Source organism: Myotis myotis, unplaced genomic scaffold (genome assembly GCF_014108235.1).
Source record: "Myotis myotis isolate mMyoMyo1 unplaced genomic scaffold, mMyoMyo1.p scaffold_m19_p_23, whole genome shotgun sequence".
Lineage (NCBI taxonomy): Eukaryota > Metazoa > Chordata > Mammalia > Chiroptera > Vespertilionidae > Myotis > Myotis myotis.
In genome coordinates, this window is record NW_023416328.1 from 5,108,121 (window position 1) to 5,135,916 (window position 27,796).

At 45.8% G+C, this 27,796-nt stretch overlaps 1 protein-coding gene across 1 annotated transcript in view; it reads right to left on the reverse strand.

The window, feature by feature from the left end:
- The window catches only part of SV2B (synaptic vesicle glycoprotein 2B), a 50,232-nt gene that overhangs the window by 11,557 nt on the left and 10,879 nt on the right, over positions 1 to 27,796 (reverse strand). Inside the window, exons 2-6 of the mRNA XM_036355838.1 lie at positions 9,241 to 10,116; positions 5,178 to 5,358; positions 4,113 to 4,264; positions 2,558 to 2,691; positions 997 to 1,086 (exon numbers count right to left, since the gene is read on the reverse strand). Coding sequence (XP_036211731.1) covers positions 997 to 1,086; positions 2,558 to 2,691; positions 4,113 to 4,264; positions 5,178 to 5,358; positions 9,241 to 9,691 — 1,008 coding nt within the window. The 5' untranslated portion in view covers positions 9,692 to 10,116. The remainder of the gene's footprint in view (positions 1 to 996; positions 1,087 to 2,557; positions 2,692 to 4,112; positions 4,265 to 5,177; positions 5,359 to 9,240; positions 10,117 to 27,796) is intronic.

Sequence of the window (27,796 nt, forward strand, 5' to 3'; positions counted from 1 at the left end):
TCAGTCAAGCCTTGAAGTTAATGGGTAATAATTCACTAAATTCCCATGTATATCAGATTTTTCCCACAGTACGGTTTGACTCTACCTTAAAATTCACAAATTTATCCTCAATGGTTATTAACATCACCGAAGTCTAGAACCCATGTAGGCAATAGTGTGTGTGTGTGTGTGTGTGTGTGTGTGTGTGTGTGATGGGGAAATGGGGTTTGCTATGTAGGACATTTTAAAAGCACGACAGAACAGCCCTAGCCAGTTTTGCTCAGTGATTAGAGCATTGGCCCATGGACTGATTCTGGGTTCAGATTCTGGTCCAGGGCACGTACCTCGGTTGCAGGCTCCATCCCCAGAGTGGTCAGGGTACATGTGGGAGGCAACCAATTGATGCGTCTCGCTCACATTTATGTTTCTCTCTCTGTATCTCTCCCTTCCACTCTCTCTAAAAAAAAAAAAAAATCAATGGGAAAAAAATATCCTCAGATGAGGATAAAATAAAAAGCGCGCTTATGGCCCTCGCTTGTTTGGCTTAGTGGAGAGAGCATGTGCCTTTGACCGCCGGGATTGCGGGCTCAATCTCCAGTGGAGGTTGTGCAGGAGGCAGCCAATCAATGATTCTCTGTCATCATTGATCTTTCTCTCTTTCTCCCTCTTCCTTCCTCTCTGAAAGCAATAAAATACATTTTTTTAAAAGCATGCTTATGAACACTATGAGACAACATACAGAGTACTCATGAGAACTCGTAAGTAACACGTACTTGTGAATATATGCAATTATGTTATCCCCTCATGAACACAGCTAGTTTTATCTTTCATTATTACTGATACTGAAAAGGACACCCATCAAAATGCAAAGAACTTATTATGATAAGAATGTCAGGGGTCTTATTCATCAGAGACAAATTTTCTGGGCTGTGCTTACATAACAACATTATTTTTCAGCAAACCAAACCAGAAAAGAGGAGCAGTCCCTGTTGCTGGCATAGGCGACCCCCCACTCACCGTGAACACCTTCTCCGGGGTCCCCTTAGCTCTCATGTTGGTGTCATGGACTTTCTTGAGAATCATCCAAGCTTCGTCGTGTTTGCCCATCTGGTAAACCAAGGAAAGACAGGTGAGGAGCCCTTTGCTGTTTAATGCTGACACCTGAGTTTGAGGCTACAGGCTGTGGATTTGTAACTACGCAGGGCTTATGAGAGACGAGGACACGTTTCTGTCCCCAGCCAATGGTGGGAGGATTATGAGGTTGTGCCTTCAAGGTGTGAATGCGCAGTATTAACATCATTTTGCACTGCAGCTGCTGCAGCTGTAAGATTGAATGGGCTCCTGGGTGGAGGTCATTTAGTCCCTGACAGGATAAAGCAAAGACACAGCATGGCACGAGTTGCACTGTGCCCCTCCCCCAAAAGATAGGCTGAAGTCCTAACCGCCAGGACCTCACAGTGTGACCTTTTTGGAAAAAGGATTGCATTCTGGAGTAGGTGGGCCCCTAATCCATAGGACTGGGTCTTTATTAGAGACACACAGGGAGGACATGGGTGATGACAAAGGCAGGGACTGGTGTGATAGAGCTTTGAACCCAGTAAAAGAGGTGAGGAAGGATTCCCCTGGGGACTCCAGAGGGAGCGTGGCCCCGTCCACACCTTGACTTTAGACTTTCAGCCTCCAGATGCTGAGACAACAAGTGTCCCTTCCTCTGAGCCACCCAGTTTGTGCTCCTTTGTTACAGCAGCTCCAGGACACTAATACCCAGCCAAGGGTAACTTTTGAGATATCCCTAGTTAAAAACACTCCCTGCTACCCGGCCGGTGTGGCTCAGTGGTTGAGCATTGACCTATGAACCTGGGGGTCACAGTTCGATTCCCGGTCAGAGCACATGCCCAGATTGCGGGCTCCATCCCCAGAAGGGGGCATGCAGGAGACAGCAGATCAATGATTCTCTCTCATCACTGATGTTTCTCTCTCTCTCTCCCTCTCCCTTCCTCTCTCTGAAATCAATAAAAATATATTTTTAAAAAACCCACTCCCTGCTGCATCTGTCTCCTGGTCAGTGGGAAATTCCACTCTGAAGAAAGATCAAGAAGGAGGCCCACAAGTGGACTCAGACTTGGGGCTGCAACAGCCTGTGAGTCCTACTGCCCCTCTACCAGCCCAACCCTGTCTGACCGCTGCACGCAGGAGACCCCGAGGTGGAAGGCTCTGGGGACTCATCTCTCAGGACCCCGGGAGCTGCCTTTGGGTGAGGAGGCATGGCTAAGAGTCCTAAAGCAACAAGCTGCACCACAGACCTCCCAAGGAGAAACGTCACGCAGCTTTGCAGAGCCTCATTACCGGGACCCAGAGAGAGTGAGGAGCGGAAGCTACTCAGGAGGCACCCCCTCCAGCCCCTTCGCCCAGCGCTTGGTAAGCCCCTGAGCCCCCTGCCTAGGCAGTCCATGAGTCCAGGGCAAGCCACCATCACAGGCAGCAAGCGAGGACGAGGGTCTAAAGGTCTGAGAATGCAGAGCCAGCTCTGGGCGCTGTCTCACCGCCGCTCCGACTTGGGGCAGGAGAGCTGACTCACCTCCAGCAGAAACCGTGGGCTCTCGGGCATGAACCGCAGGGCCACCAGGGACACGGTGCAGGGCAGAGCGCAGACGATGACAAACACCCTCCAGCTGTGGTAATGGTAGTGGGTGCCCATGCTGAAGCCCCAGCCTGCCAAGAGGAGAAGAGAGGGAGAGGGAGAGAGAAACATCAATGATGAGAGAGAATATTTAAAAAAAAATAAAAAATAAAAAAGATACGCCTGGAGCCTCCACTAGCTCAGAACACACACAGGACCACATTTAAAACAAGGACACCAAGCCCTAGCCAGTTGTTCAATGGTTAGAGCATGGGCTGGCCTGAAGGGTCCCTGGTTCAGTTCTCTGAAGAGCACTTAACTTGACTGCAGGCTCAATCCCTGACCCCAGTTGGGGCGCGTGAGAGAGGTAACCAGTGGATGTTTCTCTCTCACATTGATGTTTCTCTCTCTGTCTCTCTCCCTCCCTTCTACTCTCTCTAAAAATCAATGGAAAAAAATATCCTTGGGTGAGGATTAACAACAACAACAATATGAGAGAAGTGTTGGTTAGCTTCAGGAGCAAGATGTCTGCTATCCCCATCCCTCTGCAGGTCCTAAATTATGGCAAATCCTACACCATCATCGGTGTTTTTCTGGAAATGATTTTGAAGGATGCTGATGGTATTTGTCACCCAGGATACTCAAAAGACCTAATCAAATTCAAAACTGCTGCCTTCTCCCTACTTCACTCTTCACAAAACCAACAGTGAAAGTTAACATTGCCAGGTCTCTGCCCAGAGAATCGACTTTTCACAATTATCCAGATAATAAAATTGTCCCGGCTGACACCAGACCTTGTCATAAGATCTGCTCTTGAGCCCTGGCTGGTTTGGCTCAGTGGATAGAGCGTTGCCCTGCAGACTGAAGGGTCCAGGTTCAATTCCGGTCAAGGGCATATGCCGGGGTTGGGGGCTCGATCCCCAGTGGGGGGGGGGGGGAGTGCAGGAGGTAGACAATCCATGATTCTCTCTCATCATTGATGTTTCTATCACTCTCTTCCATTCCCTTCCTCTCTGAAATCAATACAAATATATTTTTTAAAAAAAGAGCTGTTCTTGTCTACAAGAGTCCTGCCTAGGGGCTGGGGATGGTGAGGCAGCATCAGGATTCAAGGTCATGCCAGGTAACCTTAGCTAAGTCACCAACTTCTCTTGGCTTCTGTTGCCTCATCTGTAAAATGGAATTACCAGAGCCTCACTTGTTCAGGGGACCATGGCTGAAGGAGATTACAGTGAAATTCTTTCAAATAAAAAAGAAGGAAAAAAGAAAAGGAAAGGAGAGAATTAGGGAGGAGGAAGGGGATGTGGGCGGGAGGGAGGACAGACTGTATTACTTCCTGAAACACGTAACAAAATTAGCCAATGGGTCTCCAGTGTTGGAAGTTCTTTAGGAAGATCTGGGTCATACCCAGGAACTGCGTGCGAGCATGGGGAACGAGGCTGAGGACAGGAGATGTCGTTTGGGTGCAGGTGCCATAGTAACAGGGCCCCTGGCTATTGAAGCCAGCGCTCACCATAATGCGGAATGATGCTCCAAGCCATGGCAGACGCATAGATGCCCCCGGTCATCCAGAAGATGCCCAACCAACTGAGGTGCTCTCCTCGCTTCTCCCGAGACAAGAATTCAGAGAAATAGGCAAACACAATGGGCAGAGCGCCACCAATACTGCAGGGGGTAAAAATGCCAGAAGGAAAGAATCAAGTCACACACTAAAAATGGTCACAGCCAGTGGTTCTCAACCTTCCTAATGCCGCGACCCTTTAATACAGTTCCTCATGCTGTGGTGACCCCCAACCATAAAATTATTTTCGTTGCTACTTCATAACTGTAATTTTGCTACTGTGATGAATCGTCATGTAAATATCTGATATGCAGGATGTATTTTCATTGTTACAAATTGAACATAATTAAAGCATAGTGATTCATCACAAAAACAATATGTAATTATATATGTGTTTTCTGATGGTCCTAGGCGACCCCTGTGAAAGGGTCGTTCGACCCCCAAAGGTGTCGCGACCCACAGGTTGAGAAATGCTGGCCACAGCAGAAACCAAGCAGCCTCTACCCCACCCATAGGCTCTGTGGTGAAAGAACCAAGTGGATTTGAAAGACAGGCGGAGGCCCTAGCCGGTTTGGCTCAATGGGTAGAGCATCGGCCTGCGAACAGAAGGGTCCCGGGTTTGATTCCGGTCAAGAGCACATACCTCGGTTGCAGGCTCCTCCCCAGCCCGGGACATGGTCGGGCGCGTGCAAGAGGCAACCAGTCGATGTATTTCTCTCACATCAATATTTCTCTCTCTGTCTTTCCCTCTCGCTTCCACTTTCTCTAAAAATCAATGGAAAAATATCCTCAGGTGAGGATTAAAAAACAGAAAGAAAGAAAGCCTGGCAGAGACAGGGTCATGTTATACTGACTTTAACTAAGGGTAACTTTCTAAGGGTAACTTCAATACAGTATCTTGGAATCCAGACAAACACCCAGTCCCAGGATTTTTGGAGGTACGGCTCAGAGCTGGAGTTCCAGGAAGGAACGACCATTGTTCCAGGAGGGTCCAGCTGAAGCGCCAAGACTACCTACCCGATGCCCGAGATGAGTCGGCAGAAGAGGAAGGCTCCGTAACCCTGCACGAAGGAGGAGATGGAGGCGAAGGAGGCGTTGAGGGCCAGAGACATGCTGAGGACTCTCTTTCTCCCCAGCTTATCAGCCAGGCCCCCCAGGACGAAGGCCCCCGACATCATTCCGAGGTAGACTATCATCCCTGTTGGGAAAGAGAGGGGAGAGGATGACCTTCACTTTGAGGTCTATTTTGTCAGATATTAGTATTGGTACTCCAGCTTTTTTTTTTTTTCATTTCCATTTGCCTGAAACATTTTTTTTCCATCCCTTCACTTTCAGTCTGTGTGAGTCCTTTGTTCTAAGGTGGGTTTCTTGTAGACAGCATATCTATGGGTCATGTTTCCTTATCCATTCAGCTACCCTATGTCTTTTCATTAGAGCATTTAATCCATTTACGTTTAAGGTTATTATTGATAGGTACTTGTTTTTGTTGCCGTTTTTATTCTTTATGCCTGTATTACTTCTTCGCTTTCTATTTCTTTACTTTTATAACAGCCCCTTTAGCATTTCTTGCATTGCTGGCTTGGTGGTAATAAACTCCCTTAGTCTTTTTTTTTTGTCTGCAAAGCTCCTGATTTCACCTTTAATTTTGAATGATAGCCTTGCTGGATAGAGTATTCTTGGATTTAGTCCCTTGCTTTGCATAACTGCGCATACTTCATCCCATTCCCTTCTGACCTGATGTGTGTCAGTTGAGAAATCAGTTGATAGTCTAATGGGAGATCCCTTGTAGGTAACTTTCTGTCTCTTTCTGGCAGCCTTTGAGATTCTTACTTTGTTGTTGACATTTGCCAGTTTAATTACAATGTGTCTTGGTGTCAGTCTTTTGGGGTTCATTTTGTTTGGGACTCTGTGTGCTTCTTGGACTTGTGTGACTTTTTTCTTCCCAAAGTCAGAGAAATTTTCTGTCATTATTTCTTCAAACAGGTTTTCTATTCCTTGCCCAGCTTCCTCTCCTTCTGGCACCCCTATTATGCAGATGTTGTTTCATTTCTTGTTATCCCAAAGCTCCCTTAGACTCTCCTCCTGCTTTTTAATTTTTTGCAGTTGCTGCTCTGCTTGGATTTTTTTTTCTACCTTGTTTTCTAATTCACTGATTAGGTCCTCAGCTTCCTCTAGTCTACTGTTGAAAATGTCCATTGTGTTCTTTATTGAAGCTATGCCATTCTTCATTTCCTCTTGATTCTTACACATGTTGGTTAATTTCTTATCCAGACGTTCGAGCATCCTTATAATTATTACTCTGAAAACTGCAGAAAAGCATTTGAAAACACTTAGAATTCACTGCTAAACTGCTGCAAACTGTGCAGAAAAGTGTTTGAAAACAGTTAGAATTCACATTTACAGAGCTGTCAGTTGTGTAGGAAAGTATTTGAAAATACTTAGAATTCATTCTTGCCGCATTGGATTTCAGTAAACTGCTTCACCATAGTTATAATTACTAAATGATACATATCCTAATTGTGTTATGAATGCTCCAGCAAGCTCCCCAAGTAAATGAAATTATATTACAGTATTTCACTGAAGTTAATAGCTTTCCACACCCTGGGTTAATCTATGTATTCCTTCAAAGTGCGGACCATCTTACCAATAGATAAAGCATGTATTACTCTATGATAGCACATAAACAATATATTCATAAACACTACTAGCTAACTCTGTCTGGAACACTCCCATTTTCATGTTTTAAAAAGCTACGCGTTGCGTAAGAAAGTGTTTCAAAACACGTAGACTCCTGGTTTTAAAGAGAGGGCATTGTGTAGAAAAGTGTTTGAAAACACTGTGTTCTTGACTTAAGAGGTGCTTATTGTTTAGGAAAGCAGAGCAGTTGGAATTCTTGTTTTAAGGAGTGTGTTTTGTGTATGAAAGTGTTTGAGAACAGTAATAATTACTGTTTTAAAAAGTGCTCATTGTTTAAAAACCTTATTGCACCTAATCCCACACTATCATGCTGTTCTCAGAATTTCCACAAGAGGGCTCTGTTGCACCTAATCCCATACTAGGATGCTGTTCTAAAAAAAAAAAAAAAAAAAAAAAAAAAAAGACAAAAAAGAAAAAATATCCTGGGATGGGGATTAAAAATAAATAAACAAACAATACCCAAAAAACTACTAAAATTATGTTGGTGTTTAAAAGCTCCGGTTGACAGCCTTGCTTCTCAAGTCATTTCTTCTGGTTGTGTATATTCCATGTCTTTTCCCTCCAGGGATAATTATGGAGATTTAAAAATTTTGTATCTTAATTTTATTTGTAATGACTCTGTATCAGAGGCTAGCAAACTCCAGCCTATAGGATAAATCCTACCCATTGTCTTTTTCTGTAAATAAAGTTTTATTAGAACACAGGTACGCCCACTTGTTTACCTATTGTCTAAGGCTGCTTTTGTGCTACAGAGGCAGAGTTGATTAGTGGTGACAGAGACCATCTGGGCCCTCAACGCCTACCATATTTACTATCCGGGTTTTTACAAAACAGTTTGCCACCACTGCTGGAAAGCAAGTACTGGGGACCAGAATAGCACAGGTATTTCATAGCCTGTACTAAGTCTCTGTGTTCGTCTCACATGTTTGCTCTACGTAAGCTCGCTGAGAGGCAAGGATTGTGTCTATCTAGTTCCTTATTTTCTCCCCAGGGGCTGGACACAGAGATGAGCATATGGAATACAAGTAGCAAATACGTGTTAAATGAATAAACAGTTGCTAGATAGATTTTTAGTTCTTGAGGGCCATTAAGTAGATTTCAGTCTTGAGTCTGAACCTGACTCCTAGTAAGCTTTCAATAACTGTATGTTTGCTAACGGATCCATGGCACAGCCTCTACATTTGGAGAACGAATGGGTTTTGCAGGACATTGAATGACCAGGACAAATCCTTGTCCATATGCTGATGAATCTCTTCTCTGCCACATTCCTTCCTCAAATTTCACAAAATCCTCGCTGCATCAAGACCTGATGGCTGATGCTGGCTCTGAGGGTGCTCATCTCATTGATTTGCAAGCTGGGCCTCCACCCTGCAGAATCCATCTGCGCTTCACCACATGACTCTCAACTGCCTGCAGGGGCTCCGTGGGTGTGCTCAGCCCAGCATCTATCCCCAAGACATGTGGGCATTGGGCCTACTCAGACTTGCATACAAGAGAAACCAGCAGGAGAGTGGATTCTGGAAGGACACAGAGGAAAGCACAGAGTGGAAGAGACCTTGGCCTGCCACTCACAAAACGTATTTGTCACTTGGATATGGAAAATGGTTTAATATGAAAGAGAGAGAGCCCGGCCGGCATGGCTCAGTGGTTGAGCATTGACCTATGAACCAGGAGGTCACGGTTTGATTCCCGGTTAGGACACATGCCCAGTTGCAGACTCAGTCTCCAGTAAGGGGCATGCAGAAGGCAGCCAATCAATGATTCTCTCTCATCATGGATGTTTCTATCTCTATCTCCCTCTCCCTTCCTCTCTGAAATTAATAAAAAATATGTATATATAAATATGAAGGACAGAGAACTCAGACTCTCAAGGAGGGCACAAGATTTGGAAAAGGAACTAAGAGCTTGCCCTAGCCAGTTCTGCTCAGTGGGTAGAGTGCCGACCCGAGGACTGAAGGGTCGCAGGTTTGATTCCAGTCAAGGGCACATACGAGAGGCAACCAGCTGATGTCTTTCTCTCACATCGATGTTTCTCTCTGTGTGTCTCTCCCTCTCCCGTCCACTTCCTCTAAAAATCAATGGAAAAATATCCTCGGGTGTGGATTAACAACAACAACAACAAAAGAACTAAGAGCTTGAGAATCAAACAAAACTGAATTCCAAGCTCCAGTACTCATTAGCCGTCTAAATGTGAACCAATTAATTAATTTCTCTAAGATAAAAAACACCGTCATGGCAAATTGTGTGTCAAATGATAATGCTGAAAGGATATGATGACAGATTTAAGATGCCTAACAGCGACAGGTGCTACATAAATTTACTGTTCTTCCCCCTTCATATTTTAATGCCAGGAAGAGAATGATCTTTGGAAATTTCCACTTACCAAGCATTCCTTTCTTGGAACTGGACAGACACATGTCCTTCTCTGCACTAGGCAGGGCAAAACTCACCACAAACACCTCCACCCCATCAGCCATCAGGGCCAAACCCAAGACGAAAAACAGGATCCACTGGAAGCGCCCGTGGCCACACTCATCCATGATGGTCTCATACTGATGAGCCAACTCCTCCTCATCTTCCATCCTTTCAGCTATCAGGTCCGCCTGGCCCCGAAGGTCATCCTCCCTGGAGGACGCCATCTTGGTCTTCTTGGCCTTGACATCATCTGGGTGAGGGATGCCCTGGTACTCCCCCTCGTAGATCTCATCCTCCTCATCATGGCCTTCGGTAACATCACTCTGTGCATCCTCCTCTGGGTTGGACTCATTGCCGGGATAATAACCATCCGTGTGGGCATAGCCCTCATAATTGTCCTGATATTTATAAGCATCCATTCCTTGGTTCCGCGACTGCCTGGTCACCTCTCAAGCTATATCTTGTGCACCGTGGTAGAGGTTCGGGCTGTTTCAATAACCATCATCCATTCTGTGTGCAGAGGTTTAAATGGAGAATGTGCTTGTGTGACTTCTTAGGTAAAAATAACACCTGTATTCTCCCCGCTATGTCCCTCAATTAGAGCAGATTTGTGCAAGGCAACTTAAGTATCCTTTTGCACACAATGTCTATTGGAAGTCTGAAAATTTTCAAATTCTGGTCTAGTTTCCTTCAGTGACCCAGAGATGTTGTGGGGGGGTGGGCGTGGGGGGCGTGGGGGAGATGTTGATTAGAAATGGGTCCAGCTGGGCTCCTCAACAAGGTGCTGGCAGGAACTGGCAGCTTGCTGAGTGGCCTGATTCGTTCTGTTACTGAAGGTTATGCCCTGGAAGTACAAAGAGAAAGGGAAGAGGATTACAAACTGCTAAAACTCTAACAAACACTCTCAGAATTACTAGTAAATATTTTACTAACGCCAGTGCTTCATGTGGAAGGTGTAGGAAATCTTGATGAGACATTCAGATCCATGGTGAATGAATGAGGACTGAATCAGTGAGACAAAGAATAAGGGGAGAAAGAACAGGGTCAGAGAAGCCCTTGGAAGTGTTGATTCACCCATAAAAGGGGTCAAATCTTGTATAAGAATGAAACAGCCCGGCCAGCGTAGCTCAGTGATTGAGTGTCAACCTATGAACCAGGAGGTCACGGTTCGATTCCTGGTCAGGGCACATGCCGGGGTTGGGGGCTGAATCCCCAGGTGGGTTCGTGCAGGAGGCAACCAATGAATGATTCTCTCTCATCATTAATGTTTCTCTCTCTCCCTTTCCCTTCCTCTCGGAAATCAATAAAAATATTTTTTTAAATCAAAATAAATTTGATTTCAAAGAGGGTTTTTTTGTTGGGTTGTTTTTTTTCTGATATGTCTTTGAGTTAACATTCAACTGGATGGACGGAACATCTGTTTCAAAAGAAAGCTCCGGGGACAGGATAGAATAATTTCCAATATCAGATCTCTTTTAAAATGAAAGAAACTTTTATGAATATTTATTGTCATCAAAGTGGACTCGGAATAATTTTATTATCCTGACGTTAATAGATCCAGTGTATATGTCTGTTCTCTTATGCAAAATAGTCTGAGAAATCTTAAGATGCCGTGGTGACATTTTGACTTTGAGCTTTTAAGCAAACATGTGAGGAGATGAAAGGTGTTTGCTTCTGACTGCTTGAATTTTGCATAAAGTGGTGAAGGTCAGATAGATAAGTTGGATGCCAATGATAAAATGGAACATATGGCTTTGAAGTAGCGAATAAGTCATGAGTCGGCACTTTTCAAGCTCACAAAGAAGCACCTGACCAGTAATGGAAAAAAACAAACTAAAGAAGAGAAAAACTGGGGAACAGAAAGTCCTGGGGTGATGGATCAGAAGTCAGTGTAGGCTCCAAGAGCAGGACCTTGGGGAAATGCTTAAAGAAAGGGATATTTTATTATTTTTTAAGATAAAATATTTTTAGTTTTTAAATAATTCTTTATTGTTGAAAGTATTACATATGTCCCCCCTTTCCCCCATTGGCCGCCTCCAACCCGCACCTGCCCCAGGCCCTCACCACCCCACTGTCTGTGTCCATGGGCCATGCATATATGCATACAAGATCAAGAAAGGGGTATTTTAGAGAGCATTACCAAAGCCAATTTTCCCTCCCAAGGAATAAACCTAACCCTAACATTAACACTAACAGTAACACTAACCCTGTGGTCGGCAAACTGCGGCTCTTTGGCCCCTTGAGTGTGGCTCTTCCACAAAATGCCACGTGCGGGCGCACACATACAGTGAGATTGAAACTTCGTGGCCCATGCGCAGAAGTCGGTTTTCGGCCTGGGCGAGTCTATTTTGAAGAAGTGGCGTTAGAAGAAGTGGGGGTACGTTCGCTGAGGTCGACCCCTCAGATTGAGGACGTTTTTAGCAAAGGCCAGCTTAGGAAGACCCTAATTAAGTGAATAACAATGTCCCTACCTATATAGTTTAAGTTTAAAAAATTTGGCTCTCAAAAGAAATTTCAATCGTTATACTGTTGATATTTGGCTCTGTTGACTAATGAGTTTGCCGACCACTGCACTAACCCATCAAATCCCACAACATCTGACATCCATTGCTCATGATGCCCAGGTAAGGTGCTAATGGGTAGCATGTATTGAAAAGTCACTATGTGCCAAGCATTGTGCTAAGCATTTTACGAGCATTCTTTAATTCTTAAGCTTCGGAGGTGGGAATCACTATCATCCCCATTTTTCACGTGAGAAAACAAAAGCGCTGAAAAACTAAACAACTTGCCGAAGAACATGTAGCAAATCAACGAGGTTGCCCAGGTACGAACCCGGAAATGTGACTCAGAACCCATGTTCTTCCCTACAAAACTGTACTTTGGTATCCACAGTGGAATAAATTGCTTGAAAGTTGAACAAAAATTTTCATACAGTTCAACCTAATATACTTTTAGATTTAAGGTCTTAAAAATGCCTATAATGTAAATATACATTTCCTAGAGGCCCAGTGCACGAAATTCGTGCACTGGGGTGGGGGGGGTCCCTCAGCCCGGCCTGCACCCTCTGGCAGTCCAGGAGCCCTCAGGGGATGTCTAACTGACGGCTTAGGCCTGCTCCACGAAGTTGGACATCCTTAGCGCTGCTGCAGAGGCAGGAGAGGCTCCTGCCACCGCTGCTGCTGTGCTTGCCAGACGTGAGCCCAGCTTCTTCATTGAGCATCTGTCCCCTGGTGGTCAGCGCACGTCATAGCGACTGGTCGTTCCACTCTTCGGTCAATTTGCATATTAGCCTTTTATTATATAGGATACCTCTCTCTCTGCCTCTAATGTGCAGCCCCACTTCCTTCAATAGTAAAATCTCATATCATGAACCATTCAGATTCTCACCAAGCCTTTCCTTGGTTAGAACTGACATCACGGGATTGTCCCACAACCTTGGGGATAAGAATCCTGTAGCATCTGGGACTGTCTTAACCTAGGTATTGTTATCTTCCTTTAAGCACTGCTTCTGAGTAGCCTAAGGCTTTTTTTTAAGTTTTATTTTAGCTCCTTATCTTTAAATAATGACTCACCCGATTAACCAATTACATAAATAATGGACAAGTGGAATAATCCATTTGACGACCATCTTGAGGTTGTTACTTCTCTGAGAAGAGGGGTTGTCATCTGTCACTTTTTCCACGTGGGAGTTATGGTTGAACACTTATTGGGTTATTTTTAAAGTAATGTAGGAAAATTCATAGCATCTGGTCTCTTAGAACCAGAAAGAATTTAGTTCAAGCTGGATTATAAGTCTCTGCAATCTATCTTGAAAGATAGATTGAAAGAGGGGAGCGTGTATGTATGTATATTTACATTATAGGCATTTTTAAGACCTTAAATAAACACTGAAATTTTGCACTTTCTTCTTTCATTTTGAAATACTTACACATCTCAAATGTAAGATTGTCTAGAGCCACCTTTGATCGGCCTTCTGATTTTAAAAATGCATTCAAACTAAGAACACACTGACACTTCAAAATAAATCCAGTTGAGAGAAACAGGCTTGAGAGAGGAGGCTGCTTCTCCTAGGGCTGATTTAAAGCAAGTTCAAGTCCCTCCTCTTGGAAACCTCCCATGACAATGTGACCATCCATCTAAGCGCCATTGTGATGGAAGACCTGCTGTGCTTCACGTCCTGCGCTAAATTTAGTGCCTCACATTGCGGCAGGCACACAGCAAGGGCTCAATTAATATTTACTGAGTGTATGTAATACATGAATAATTGAATAGAAGGGACCTCAACAAGTTCGAAATCTAGACATTCCTATTTCAAGAGTCTGAAATAAGATGAGGAAACCTGAATCAGTTCCATCGATGATAGCACTGCTGATGCTGAAGGCCATGACCATGAACTTAATTCCCTTGGGGGCTGGTCAGCTTTGGTGATTCTGAGCCACCACACTGAGCGATACGTCCGGCTGGGCCATCTCTCACGTGTGTGCCACTGACCGCAGGGGCATCACGTACGATGGGTCAGCACAGAGTCATACCTGGATAAACTAGTCCAACTGCCTGTTCTCAGAGGACAGGACCATCTCTTTGGGTCTTTGATTTTTTTTTAATATATTTTATTGATTTTTTTACAGAGAGGAAGGGAGAGAGATAGAGAGTTAGAAACATCGATGAGAGAGAAACATCAATCAGCTGCCTCCTGCACATCCCCCACTGGGGATTTGCCCGCAACCAAGGTACATGCCCTTGACCGGAATCGAACCTGGGACCCTTCAGTCCGCAGGCCAACGCTCTATCCACTGAGCCAAACAGGTTTCGTCTGGGTCTTTGATTTTAAGGAGTTCCTCTACCACCTTTAAAAATGCCGTTTGTGAAGGGGGAAAGCCACAATTCTGTTAGATAGCAGTTAACCATGAACCAGGCTCAGAGAATACAGAGCTGTCAAGTTTGGAAACTGTCACGGAGAATTGTCATTCATCTGTATATCCAGGGGCCCTAAGACTTGTGCTACTGCTTAATGTTTGTTTACGCATTCAACAGCCTCTATTGAACACCTACGGGGTGCCAGGCACCGGACAAGGCTAGAGAGATCCTGCCCTCATGGAATCCATAGTCCAGGCAGCAGACATATTACAAATAGGTAATCCTATAGAAGCCAAGAAGAAGGCATCATTTACAGTAACTTACCAAGGACTTTACCTAGTAGTCCTCAAGAAAGACGTCCCTAAGGAGGTGGCCTTTGAGATGAGAGCTGAAGGCTAAAAGTTAGCTAACAAATAGCTATGATCAGCCCTAACCTGTTTGGCTCAGTGGATAGAGCGTCAGCCTGCGGACTGAAGGGTCCCAGGTTCGATTCCAGTCAAGGGCATGTACCTTGGTTATAGGCACATCCCCAATAAGGAGTGTACAGAAGGCAGCCGATCGATGTTTCTCTCTCATCATTGATGTTTCTCTCACTCTCTCCCTCTTCCTTCCTCTCTGAAATTAATAAAAATATATATATTTTTAAAAACCAATAGGCATGGGGCATGACTACCCACCACGGCCTGCCCAGTTAGGAATTTATGATCAGATCACCCTGTGAAGCTATTCTCCCTTCCTCTCTGAAATCAATAAAAAATATATTTAAAAAAAAAGAAAAAGAATGTCTTCTAGCCTTCCCCATAGACTCAGTCCTACCGTTGAATCACTTTTATTGCACTTCACAATCACTGTGCTGTGCAATCGCCCAGACATTCATCCAGAAGACAAAGGAAATGAAAGCCCAGTCCCAAAGCTGCGTGAAAGGCAACGAGCCAACAGATCAAAGAGGTAAAGAAGCCACACCCACATTCACTTGTGATTAACAGGAAAACAGAGGGGGAGGAAAATGGCTATTTGCCAAGGACAGGATGGAACACAAATTGAATTTTCTTCCTGGCCTTTGAAAACGTTGACATTTTCATCTGCTCATCATTTCAACATGTCTTGTTTTCACAACTTGCTTAACACCCTAGATAACAGCTTGCCCCCCCCCTTCAAAAAAAAATCCATCAGGGCTTATTTAATTGCTGGTCCTGTTGAAAAGATACTATATTGCCTGACGTGCGTGTCTCAGTGGTGGAGCGTAGACCTGTGAACCAGAAGTTCACGGTTCGATTTCCAGTCAGGGCAATCAGATTGCTATTCTGAAAAGACAGTTCAAAGAGGGGGTGGATTAAGTCATCTCCATTTTTAATCCATGGAGCAAGGTAGAGTCACAAACAGCGAAGCACTTTATTTTTTTTTTTAGCTTTTTAAAATATGCTTTTATCAATTTCAGAGAGGGGGAAAGAAGAGAAAGAAGTATTGATGAGAGAGAGAAATATCCATCAGTTGCCTCCTTCATGTCCCTCACTGGGGATCCAGCCTGCAACCTGGGCCCTAACTGGGAATCGAACCTACAACCTCTCCGTGTATGGGACGATGCTCAACCAACTGAGCCAGAGCAGCCAGAGCAACACCCAAGCACTTGAAAACACTCACGGGAACATTGCTAATTCACTGAGTTTTGTCGAAATGCCCAGAGAAAAGAGAGCGCACAAAACCACGAACCTGGTCTGTATGGGGGAAGCACAGGATTTTTCGTGAGAGCAAGCGACGGCTCTCAGGAAAGCCGCAGCAATCCATGGACATCAAGAGGAGAGATGATGGCCATTTAAGCGGAATCTGTGTGCTTTATGACTGTGGGCACAGCCTCTGAGTCCCATTCCCAGCACAAGCTCGGGGAAAATTAGCTGCCAACTTGATGCATGACCCAACCCAGCAGACCAGGGCAGTGGAAAGCAACCGGCAGCAACTGCAATTTATTGCACAGAGCTAGGCTGTTGCCAGAGTTACTGCAGCGGCAGAAAAGGCAGCCCGGCCCAGACATTCAAGACCCCATATGCCACCAGCCTCGTACTCCCACCAGCTCAGAAGTCCAAACAACCTGGCTAGTGTGGCTCAGCGGTTGAGCACTGACCCAGGAACCAAGAGGTCACTGGTTTGATTCCCGATTCCTGGTCAGGGGGCAGCCGATCGATGATGTTTCTCTCTTATTGATGTTTCTCAATCTTTCTCTAAAAATGAATAAAAAAATATTTTTCTTAAAAAAAAAGTCCAAACACCCAATGTGTCTGTGCTCAGAAATAATGATATAAAGTTACTCTTGTGGCCCAGCTGGCATGGCTCAGTGCTTGAGCATTGGCCTATGAACCAGGAGGTCACGGTTTGATTCCGTGGTCAGGGCACATGCCCAGGCTGCAGGCTCCATCCCCAGTGTGGGGCGTGCAGGAGGCAGCCAGTCAATGATTCTCTCTCATCATTGATGTTTCTCTCCCTCTCCCTCTCCTGTGCTCTCTGAAATCAATAAACATGGATTTTTTAAAGTTATTCTTGTGAACTACTTACTATGTGCTTTACACTACATGCGTAGTGGCATTAAACTCAGACCTGAGTGATTTCAGTGGATAGATCTCTTGCACTGTCCTCATCATCCTCAAAGCCCCACTGAATGCCCTGAGCAAGCTGGGGACCACTCTTTGCACCCTAGAGCAGTGGTTCTCAACCTTCTGGCCCTTTAAATACAGTTCCTCATGTTGTGACCCAACCATAAAATTATTTTCGTGGCTACTTCATCACTGTCATGTTGCTACTGTGATGAATCATCATGTAAATATCTGCTATGCAGGATGGTCTTAGGCGACCCCTGTGAAAGGGTCGTTCGACCGCCAAAGGGGTCGCGACCCACAGGTTGAGAACCGCTGACCTAGAGCCTGGTAGACTTTATCAAGCAGGATTGGTTGTGTGTTTTTCTGCAGTGTGAATGGATCCCAGAGCCAACTGTTACATCTACTAAAGCTCTAGGCGCTTCCCATGAAAAGCCGTCCTATTCATCACAGCTTCAGGGAAAACAGTAGCCTCCTGTATGCACATTAATTAACCCAGCAGAAACAGGCTTGAGGTGTTCATTATAGTGGCTTCCCATTTAAAAAAAAAAAAAAAAATGAGGAACAGGCCGGCTGCCAAAGAAGACTCCGCATCCCAGAATAAAGAGAGGAAAGTAGAGGAGGGCAGCATCTCTCTCTCTGGTGTCTTCGCCTGAGAGATACTCCTCTGCTGAGAAGCAAAAGGTTTAGTGGCCTTGGAGCTGGCCACGGGTCAGAACCTCTCTCTCGGCCTTGCCCACGTTACAGCTCCCTGAGGAAAAGCCGCTCGCCATTAGAAAAGATGTGCGCATCCATTATTAAGTAGGGCTTATATATCAAGGAGGAAGGAAAGACTGCATGCCATTTTCCTAGCATTTTTTTTCCATTGTTTACCGCCAGTTCCATCTATTTAGGAAAGAATGAGCTGATGCTTTTTGTTGTTATTGTTGTTGTTGTTAATCCTCAACTGGGGATATATTTCCATTGATTTTTAGAGAAAGAAGAAAGGGAGAGAGGGAGAGAGAAACTTCAATGTGAGAGAGGCATTGATTGGTTGCCTCTTGCTCGTGTCCTGACCGGAGCTAGGGATTGAACCTGCAACCCAGGTATGTGCCCTTGAATAGGAATCGAACCCATGACTCTCTGGTCCACAGGCCAATACTCTAACCACTGAAAAGAAAACTGACCAGGGCTAGTCAATGCTTTAAAAAAAAATCCATGAAAGCTTCAACTCAAGAACTCGAGACATCTCGGGCGTGTACTCACCATGGCCAGAAAATATACATTTACCACCCAAATCTCTGAGTTTTCTTTTTCTGCTTAAAGCATGCCAAGGAAACATGTATTTAAGCATACTATATTCCCAAACCACCTCAGCTCTGTGTTTACTGTTCCATTTTCTAAACTAAATATATCAGCTAAGAATCTCACCTTGGTCCCTCTGGCCAGTTCCTGCCTGTGTATAACATTATCCGGCTTCATCCAAGTGAAATGTGTATGGTCTGCTGGCATTGTCAAGAAGTACTACTGGAGCCCTAGCCGGTTTGGCTCAGTGGGTAGAGCGTCGGCCTTTGGACTGAAGGGTCCCCGGTTCGATTCTGGCCAAGGGCACGTGCCTGGGTTGCGGGCTCGATCCCCAGTGTGGGGCATGCAGGAGGCAGCCCATCAATGATTTCTCTCATCATTGATGTTTCTATCTCTCTTTCCCTCTTCCTTCTTCTCTGAAATCAATAAAAATATTTTTTTTAAAAAAGAACTATTACTGGAGTAAATGACATTTTTTCATTACAAAGAGATGTGCAACCAGATATTTTACAAGCAGCTCCGTACTCTATCTTGTCCAAGAAGGAAATATAGGCAATGTCACCAGTTGTCACTGCCCGAGAGAGAGAGAGAGAGAGAGAGAGAGAGGAAACTAATGTAGAGTCATACCAAATTGCAGGCTATAAAAATATAAGAATATATCCTAAACTTTATTTTTATCAGAAATGGTTCTGTAGTGAATTAGATCAGAATAAGAGTGGAACTAAATACCATTTTAAATATATATTTTATATTTATTTCAGAGAAAGTGAGAGGGAGGGAGAGATAGAAACATCCATGATGAGAGAGAATCATTGATCAGCTGCCTCCTGCACGCCCCTTACTGGGGATCAAGCCCACAACCCAGGCATGTGCCCTGCCCAGGAATTGAACCATGACCTCCTGGTTCATAGCTCAATGCTCAACCACTGAGCCATGCCAGCTGGGTGATAAGAGGAAACTATTATATTTACTTTGCCAATAATTATAATTATCTTGAGGGTTAATACTTTCAACATACTCATTTCTATATGTGTGAGCTAACTACTGTCAGGCACAATAAATATTTATAAAATGACCTGACCCCAAGGATCTCACATACACTGTCACAATGATTCTTTGACCCCTGTTTGAAAACCAGCTGAACAGACTTGCACATGACAATATAACATTCTCACATTCAACTGGGGAGGGGGGTGGGGGAGAGGGGTCCAGACCCTGGATCATTCCCTGGGCCACTCACTTGCTCCGACTTCTGCAGAAAAAAAAAAAAAAAAAAATCCCCACCTCCAAGCTGCAAAGTGAATTTTCAAGGAAAGAACAGAACAGCTTTTGCAATCTGACACTTCCTCCTGCTCTCACGTCCCACCTTCTCAGAGAACAGCCTCTGAGGATGACTCATGGGTGGGAGGGTTTGAAACATCGCCCGGGAGGGGCTGGCAATCTTTGCCAGACACGCGTAGGCCTGGTGCTGGCATCTGTCCCCAGAGGGTGGGGACCCAGGGGCTGCCCAATCTCGGGTTTGCTTTGAGCCGTTGGGATCAACCTGAGAAAGGTAAGTGCTCACAGCTGTGGGCTCCTTTGTCCCCGTGGAATATGCTGGAATACCTGGGGGATGCTTTTCTCTGCAGATGTCATTATTCCCTACCTCCTCCCAAGTCTCCTCACAGCCCATAAATGACATGTCATTTCAAGGCTTATAAAGAGGGAAAGAAGAGAAAAGCTCCTGAATCCGTTAAGCTTGGCAGAGGGAACACAGAAATCCTGGTTATCGCCTGGGACTATTTCTGCACCCCAATATGCAGGAGTCAAAATCGGAACTTTGCTGATAAAAGCATCGTGCTGGAGCCCAGCAGAAGGCTTAGGCCAAATGCCTCGCTCCCTCCTCCCCTCGCCTTACCCAACCTCCCCTCTGGCGTCTCAGCTCCCTCCCCATCCACACACCCTTCTGGGCTGTCCTTGGGCCCATCCTGTGTCTGTCATTCCTCTGGGGTATGTATTTTATTTCTCATCCAAGAGGCTATTTGTTCAAAAGAAAAAAAGGGCCTTTCTGCCAGAGGATGCAAGAACTGCTGGACAGCGTCGCGGGTACGCGCGTCTGGCGAACAGAGCGTCTCCCCAGCAGCCTCAACAGAGGGCACAGCCTAATGAGCTGCTTCTCCAATGGCCTCACCAAGGGCGCAGCGCATCTGTTTACTGCCCGGCCTCTGCCCCTTAGTTAGAACGTCCCAGAAATGCTTACACTCCCCGCCCACGCTCCCCACACCATCTCTTCCACCATTTTTTTTCCCCCTAAAGAGAAAGTCGAGCATCCACGTTGAAGTCCTAACCACCCCCAGTGCCTCCGAATGGGACTTTATTTGGAGATGGGGCCCAGGTGATGCCCCAGCCAGTTTGGCTCAGTGGATAGAACGTCAGCCTGCGGACTGAAGGGTCCCAGGTTCGATTCTGGCCAAGGGCACATGCCTGGGTTGCGGGCTCGATCCCCCGTAGGGGGCGTGCAGGAGGCAGACGATCAATGATTCTCTCTCATCATGGATGTTTCTATCTCTCTCTCCTTCTCCCTTCCTCTCTGAAATCAATAAAGAAATATATTTTTTAAAAGTTTAAAAAACAAACAAACAGGTGATTATGTTGAATTGAGGACCTTAGGGCTGCCCCCAACCCAGTCTCACTGAGGTCCTTCTAAGAAGAGATTCGGATACACAAAGAGACATCCGGGACATGCACACACAGAGGGATGGCCTGTGAAGAGGCGTCAGCAGGACGCCATCTGCAAGCCAACGAGAGAGGCCTCAGAGGAAAACCCACCTGCTGGCACCTTGATCTTGGACCTCTAGCCTCCCGAAATAGGAGAGCCAACTTCTGTGAAGCCACCCCAGTCAGTGGAATTTGGCTCTGTGAGCCCTAGAAAACGAATACACTCTCAAGAACAGATATTTCTGGCACCTCTGGACATCAGAAAGCTGACGCACGACTTAAAAAAAAGTCCCTGATCCCTCTGTGGGCCTAGAAAATCTCTGTTTTGTGGGGTGAGAATGCTCGTTTTTCCCACCAGGACTTGGCTGCTCGTCCTGACATTCAATGGAGGGTTTCTCACTTTCTGAGGAAGGAGGTGCATTGGCTCCACGGTCCCCCCTCCCCCCCGCCCCCCAAGAGTCCCGTGTGGACAGTCACGTATCCTAGCCTCGCAGAGGAAACACCACTGGAAGATACGAAAAACTGTAAAATCACAAATGGCAGATTCGTGACTTCCCTGAGGGAATAAATAGCAGGAACAGATGGGCCCTGAAACTGGGAGGTTTCGTGTAAATCTTAATAAATAACGTTTTGATCACTTAATGAATGTGATAAGAATAGCAAACCAGTCCCGGCAAGCCGAAACACCGTTTGCCCACCCTGATGATTGTCCCATCAGGAGGGGCACAAGGTCACATGGATAAATTATTTCCCGAGGATTTACATCATCTCCTCTGAACTGGCAAAACTGAACACCTCGCAATGGGGTGGCTTTCAGAGCAACACAATGCACCCCATTTTCCCCCATGCACATCTTCTGGGCACCTCTCTGGGCCACAGTTCTCTACATGGGCACAGGGAATTTCCAGGTAAAGGGGTAACTTAGAGACTTTTAGGGGGCACACAGTAAGAATGCTCAGAGGTCAGGACTGTCTCCCCTGGAGATTGCTTACCCAGCAAATCCAGCCTATTCCCAGTTACTCTCTCCTTCCTCATCTCTGGAGACCTTCAGAGAGGACATCCCCGAGAAAGCAAAGAGCAATGGATGGCGAGTCCAAAGGCCTGGATGGCAGCCACGCACCAACTCTGAGTGACTTCGCTTTTCTACAAGGCGGATATCATACCTCCCACCCCGCAGGAATTTGTTGGAAAGAGCAAACGCAGTCTACTCCTTAGAAAATGGTAGGCAAACAAGTGGCATCCGACACATGCAAATCGCTCCCAATCGGGTCCCCCAAATAGCACAGTGTGCAGGGGGGCCCATGAGCATACGCTGCACGGATCTTGACTTTCTAGGCTATTCCTAGTCCACAAATGCCGCTACTCTGGTTTTATGGCCCTCCCTCGAGCTCTTATTTCCATGTATCTGTTGGAAAGTGCAGGACGAGCCCGGCTGGCGTGGCTCAGTGGTTAAGCATCGACCTATGAACCACGAGGTCACAGTTCGATTCCCAGTCAGGGCACATGCCCAGGCTGTGGGCTCGGTCCCCAGTGTGGGATGTGCAAGAGGCAGCCGATCAGTGATCCTCTCTCATCATTGATGTTTCTCTCTCTCTCTCCCTCTCTCTTCTTTCTGAAATCAATAAATATGTATTTTTTTAAAAGTACAGGACATGCCGGAACCGGTTTGGCTCAGTGGATAGAGCGTCGGCCTGCGGACTGAAGGGTCCCGGGTTCGATTCTGGTTGGGGGCGTGTACCTGGGTTGCGGGCACATCCCCGGTGGGAGATGTGCAGGAGGCAGCTGATTGATGTTTCTCTCTCATCGATGTTTCTAACTCTCTATCTCTCTCCCTTCCTCTCTGTAAAAAATCAATAAAATATATTTTTAAAAAAATAAAAAATAAAATAAAAGTACAGGACGAAAAACAGACAAAAGGCTGGAGAAGATGAGGCCCCGATGCAAAACAGCTTAACTGGGGCATCCATTTTTGTGAAATGACTCAGGGAGACAAAACATGCAGCTAGAACAGCAGAAAGGATGGCGAGGGAGCAGAGCCAGCTCTGCAGGAAGTGTGCTGGCGGAGAGCAAGCAGGGGACGCTGCCCAAGGGGCCCAGAGGCATAAGGATGGAGCAAAGTGGGCCCAGCAGGAGAAAGCTGAGCCGTTAAAGACGTTAAAGACGATTCCTTCCGACGGGGAAATGAATCCCAGGCACTCCTGCTTTCCCAGCGGAATGCCCAGGAGGATGTCCAGGGACCCTTATCTGTGAGCATCATGATGTAAGTCTTAACGGAGGGAGAAAGGACATGTTTGAGCAACTGCTCCTCTGATTCAGGCTCTGTGCTTGTCTTACCTGCGTCCACAACACCCCTGGCCTCATGGGAAATCTATTTCTAGGACCTGACATAGTGGGCGTTTGCCTGGTGGGGACTGGATAGACACTGGGAATAGTTTTTGTAGTCAGACTCCTGGAGACAATGGACAAGCGTTACTTTAAAAAATAGGATTACTATAAATAGATGCTTCTTTGATGCTTTCTTGAGGTGGATGCAGAAGGGTGGGGAGTGGCATAGAGGAACTGATCCCAGTTGGAATGGGGACCCACGTGGTTCAAGAGAGCTGATGTTCTGCTCTCATTTGCTTCTATGTTGTTGTTATTAATCCTCACCCAAGGATATTTTTCCCATTGATTTTTAGAGAGAGTGGAAGGGAGAGGAGAGACAGAGAGAGAGGAACATCGACGTGAGAGAGACACATCGATTGGTTGCCCCCTGCACCCACCCAGACCAGGGAGGGGGATCCAGCCTGCAACCGAAGTACATGCCCTTGATCGGAATCAAAACCTGGACCCTCGGGTCCACCAGCCGATGCTCTGACCGCTGAGCCAAACTGCCCTGTGCATCATTTGCTTCTATTTTTAAGTCAAATCCTCTCTCTTCTCTTCTCTTCCAGGTCGTGGGTGCTCTGTTTGGTTCACCCATCTCCCACAAGCCAAGAAAAATATAAAACAGTAAAATTATGAGAGAACATAATGGACATGAAAGACAGGAATAAAGGCAGATTCTACCCAAGAACTGTGAGTAACGCTAGAAGACAAATAAAAACAACAGAAATAGATATCAAAATTGAAGGTTTACTCCGTCCCTGGGTTTCAGCCCTTGGCTACAGATGACAAGCACCGGCAGTTTCTTTAACAAATTTCATTTCCCAGCCCCATCTCTATAGAGTTTTGGCTTTAAATACTCACTAATTAAACTAATAAATTTGGGTAATTTCAAATCCCCCTGCAAATGCAAGGCTTCGAATAAGTCTCAATGTGTGTATTATATTAGTTTACAACAACCAGAGCCAGGAGGGAACTTTGTCACTTGCTAAATTCAGGCAGGTCACCAAGTGGCCCAGATTTCCGCGTGAGAACAAATGAATTCTCGCCATAGCGTTGTACTCGCATCTCAAATGATAAAACCTCCGGCACCTCCTTTCCTTGTCCACTTGAGCCACGTAATCCCTCCCGGAGAGCTAAGGGATTGTCAAATTAGGGAAAGATGCATCTTTTTTTTTTTTTTAAGATAGCTCTAGCCGTAGCCGGTTTGGCTCAGTGGATAGAGCTTCGGACTGAAGGGTCCCAGGTTCGATTGCGGTCAAGGGCATGTACCTTGGTTGCGGGCACATCCCCAGTGGGAGGTGTGCAGGAGGCGGCTGATCGATGTTTCTCTCTCATCGATGTTTCTAACTCTCTATCTCTCTCCCTTCCTCTCTGTAAGAAATCAATAGAATATATATATATATATATATATATTAAAAAAAAGATAGCTCTTACCCTTGGGAAAAGCTTGTTTCCCCAGAAATGCCAACCCTTTGCTCACTGCAACACTATGCTCGGTGCCAGCGTTTTATGTATGTATTTTGGACCCCGATTTAGTCTAAAAAAGTGGGCTAACTTGGCTGAGCATCCTGCAGAGGATTCCATCTGCTGCCTGCCAGACAGAAGCTGGGGATTAAGAGTAAAAGCTGGAGCCCCAAGCGGATCAGCCAGCATGCCACCACCCCCTCTCCGCCACCACCCCCTGCAGGCATAGCCTCCTAGTGCAGAAAGTTTGGGAGGCCATCAAATAGAGCTGAAGGGAGGAGCGAAGGAGCTATAAGAGAAATCAGGCCCTAGTCAGTTTGGCTAAGTGGATAGAGCGTTGGCCTGTAGACCGAAAGGTCCCGGGTTTGATTCCAATCAAGGGCATGTACCTCGGTTGCAGGCTCCCCTACGGCCCAGGCCCTGGTCTGTGTACATGCAGAAGGCAACCAATCAATGTGTTTCTCTCACATCGATATTTCTCTCTGTCTTTCCCTCTCTCCTCCACTCTCTAAAAAACACAATGGAAAAATACTCTCGGGTGAGGATTTAAAAAAGAGAGAGAGAGAGAGAGAGAGAGAGAGAGAGAGAGAGAGAGAGAGAAGTCAGGCCAGGCTGGTGTGGCTCATGGTTGAGCATCAACCTATGAACCAGGAGGTCATGGTTTGATTCCCAGTCAAGGCATGTGCCTGGGTTTTGGGCTTGATCCCCAGTTGGGGGGAGAGGGAGTACAGGAGGCAGCCAATCAATGATTCTCTCTCATCATTGATGTTTCTATCTCGCCCCCTCTCCTGTCCTCTCTAAAACCAATCTATAATAATAAAAGTGTAATATGCTAATTAGACCAGACAGCCAAACGTCCTTCCAGGTGAAACCGGGGCTGCGAGGGCCAAGCCCCTTGTATGAATTTTGTGCATTGGGCCTCTAGTATATATATAAAAGCAGAGTACCTAAGCCATCTTATTTTCAGATTTATGCTCTGAATGCCCATTCTCAGACAACAGAAAAGTCCCATCCTGTTACCTAGTTAATTTGCTTTGGTAGATCAGATTATCAGTTCCAATTCTTCTCCCCCAAGTAATATGACTATAATCCACATTCTGGGCCACATAACAATGCAATGCTTCCTACTGTGAGGAGTATACTTCCCCTCTCATTGATTTTGGGTTTGGCCAGGTTATTGACTTTGGGCAGTGAACGGAGCAAACACGATGTGCACAGAGGCTTTAAATGTGCCAGTATAGTCTGGCATCTTTTAAGGCCTCCTATCATTTACTATGAGAAAATGTCCCTAGTAGCTGGATAAGAGACACGTGGAACAGACCTAAACCTGCCCTGCAACATGAAGAAAAATGTCCCCAGTTGGCTGTGAGATAAATAATGTCTATTGTGGAGCCACTGAGATATTTGGGGCTGCTTGTTACACAGCATTATGATAATGATGCAGTAATAGCTAACTAATACACTTGCTTGCTATATGCCCAACCTTTTGTTGAACACTGAATAAATCTCAACTTGTTTCTCTTAACAACTATCTCATATAGACCATGATTAATATTACCTTTGTTTTACAGATAAAGAAAATGAGGAACAGAATATTTAAGCATATTTGGTAAAGGAAGGAGATAAGTTTCCACTCTAATAATCTGATTCCAGAGTCTATACTTTAACCACCACGGAACATAAAACGGAAGGGGAGAAAGGGGCAGCTCTGTGGTCTTCTAAGTCTGTACTGTACTCGGGTGCCGGCCTTGGGCTAAGGCCATGATGGCACTTATGAGCCCTCTGTCAGCACAACCTGAGCAGATCCCAAGGGCTGAGGCCATTTTCCAGCTCTGTCAGTGTGTGCAAAAGGAATGAGACAGGCCTTAGCCGGTTTGGCTCAGTAGACAGAGTGTCAGCCCACAGACTGAAGGGTCCCAGGTTCAATTCCCGTCAAGGGTATGTATGTACCTGTGTCTCTCTCACATCGATGTGTCTCTCTCTCCCTCCCTTCCACTCTCTCTAAAAAAACCAATGGAAAAATACCCTCGGGTGAAGATTAATAACAACAACAAAAAGAATGAGACAGGCTTCCTTTCCAGAATGCATGACCCTTCTCTGAACTGCGAGCAGGGGAAGTCCCGTGGGGAATTCTACCAAGGAACCCAGCCAGCCTTTGTCAAGTGCAGTCAGCCATCCACCGCTCTGCACAGCCTTGCAACCGCACATGTCATTCTCTGCCTATTTTTATTCTCTCTAAGCAAATATCTCTGGATTTTTCTTTTGAATATTATATTATTTCCCAGTTGCCAGCTGCTGGGATTATACAAATAACCTGATAATAGCAAAGCAACACGCTGTCCGGTGTTCAAACACCAGCACACAAACAAAGCAGGCGAGGCTGCCAGGCCCCATTCACAGCCTGCAGATGAAGGCCACCCACGCGCTCCAGAGAGCAGAGCAGCAAGCAGTTCAGACCCAAGATGGATTTTTTTTTTCTCTCTTCAACTTGCAAGATGTTCTATGCACAGGGAGAAGGCAATGCTATGTTCTTTGGCAGAATAACTCGTCAGTGTGATTCAACGACTGACCGAAGTTGATTTCTCTTGAACCGACGTTGGTATCCCTGATGGGCAGCAATGGCGCTTACAGGTCTCCAAGTGAGACATAAGCTAGCAATTATGAGGCAAGGGCCGTGTCTTCCTTAGTTACCACTCACTCCAATGCCTCCCACAGTGGGCAGTCAAGAAATATCTGCTGCGCTAGCCGGTTTGGCTCACTGGATAGAGCGTCGGCCTGCGGACTGAAGAGTCCCAGGTTCGATTCCGGTCAAGGGCATGTACCTTGGTTGCAGGCACATCCACAGTAGGGGGTGTGCAGGAGGCAGCTGATCGATGTTTCTAACTCTCTATCCCTCTCCCTTCCTCTCTGTAAAAAATCAATAAAATAATTTTTTTAAAAAAGAAAGAAAGAAATATCTGCTGAGCCCAGCCTGTGTGGCTCAGGGGATGAATGTAGACCCATGAACCAGGAGGTCACTGATTTGATTCCCTGTCAGGGCGCATGCCCGGATTGCAGGCTCAATCCAGGGGGGCATGCAGGAGGCAGTCTACGGATGATTCTCTCTCATCATTGATGTTTCTATCTCTCCCTCTCCTTTCCTCTCTGAAATCAATAAAAATATATCTTAAGAAATATCTGCTGAGTAAGTAGATGTGAAAGGGATTTAAGGAGGAGCAGGGACTCAATCTTTGAATTTTGCAGATATTAATTCTTTAAAATGGCAAGGTT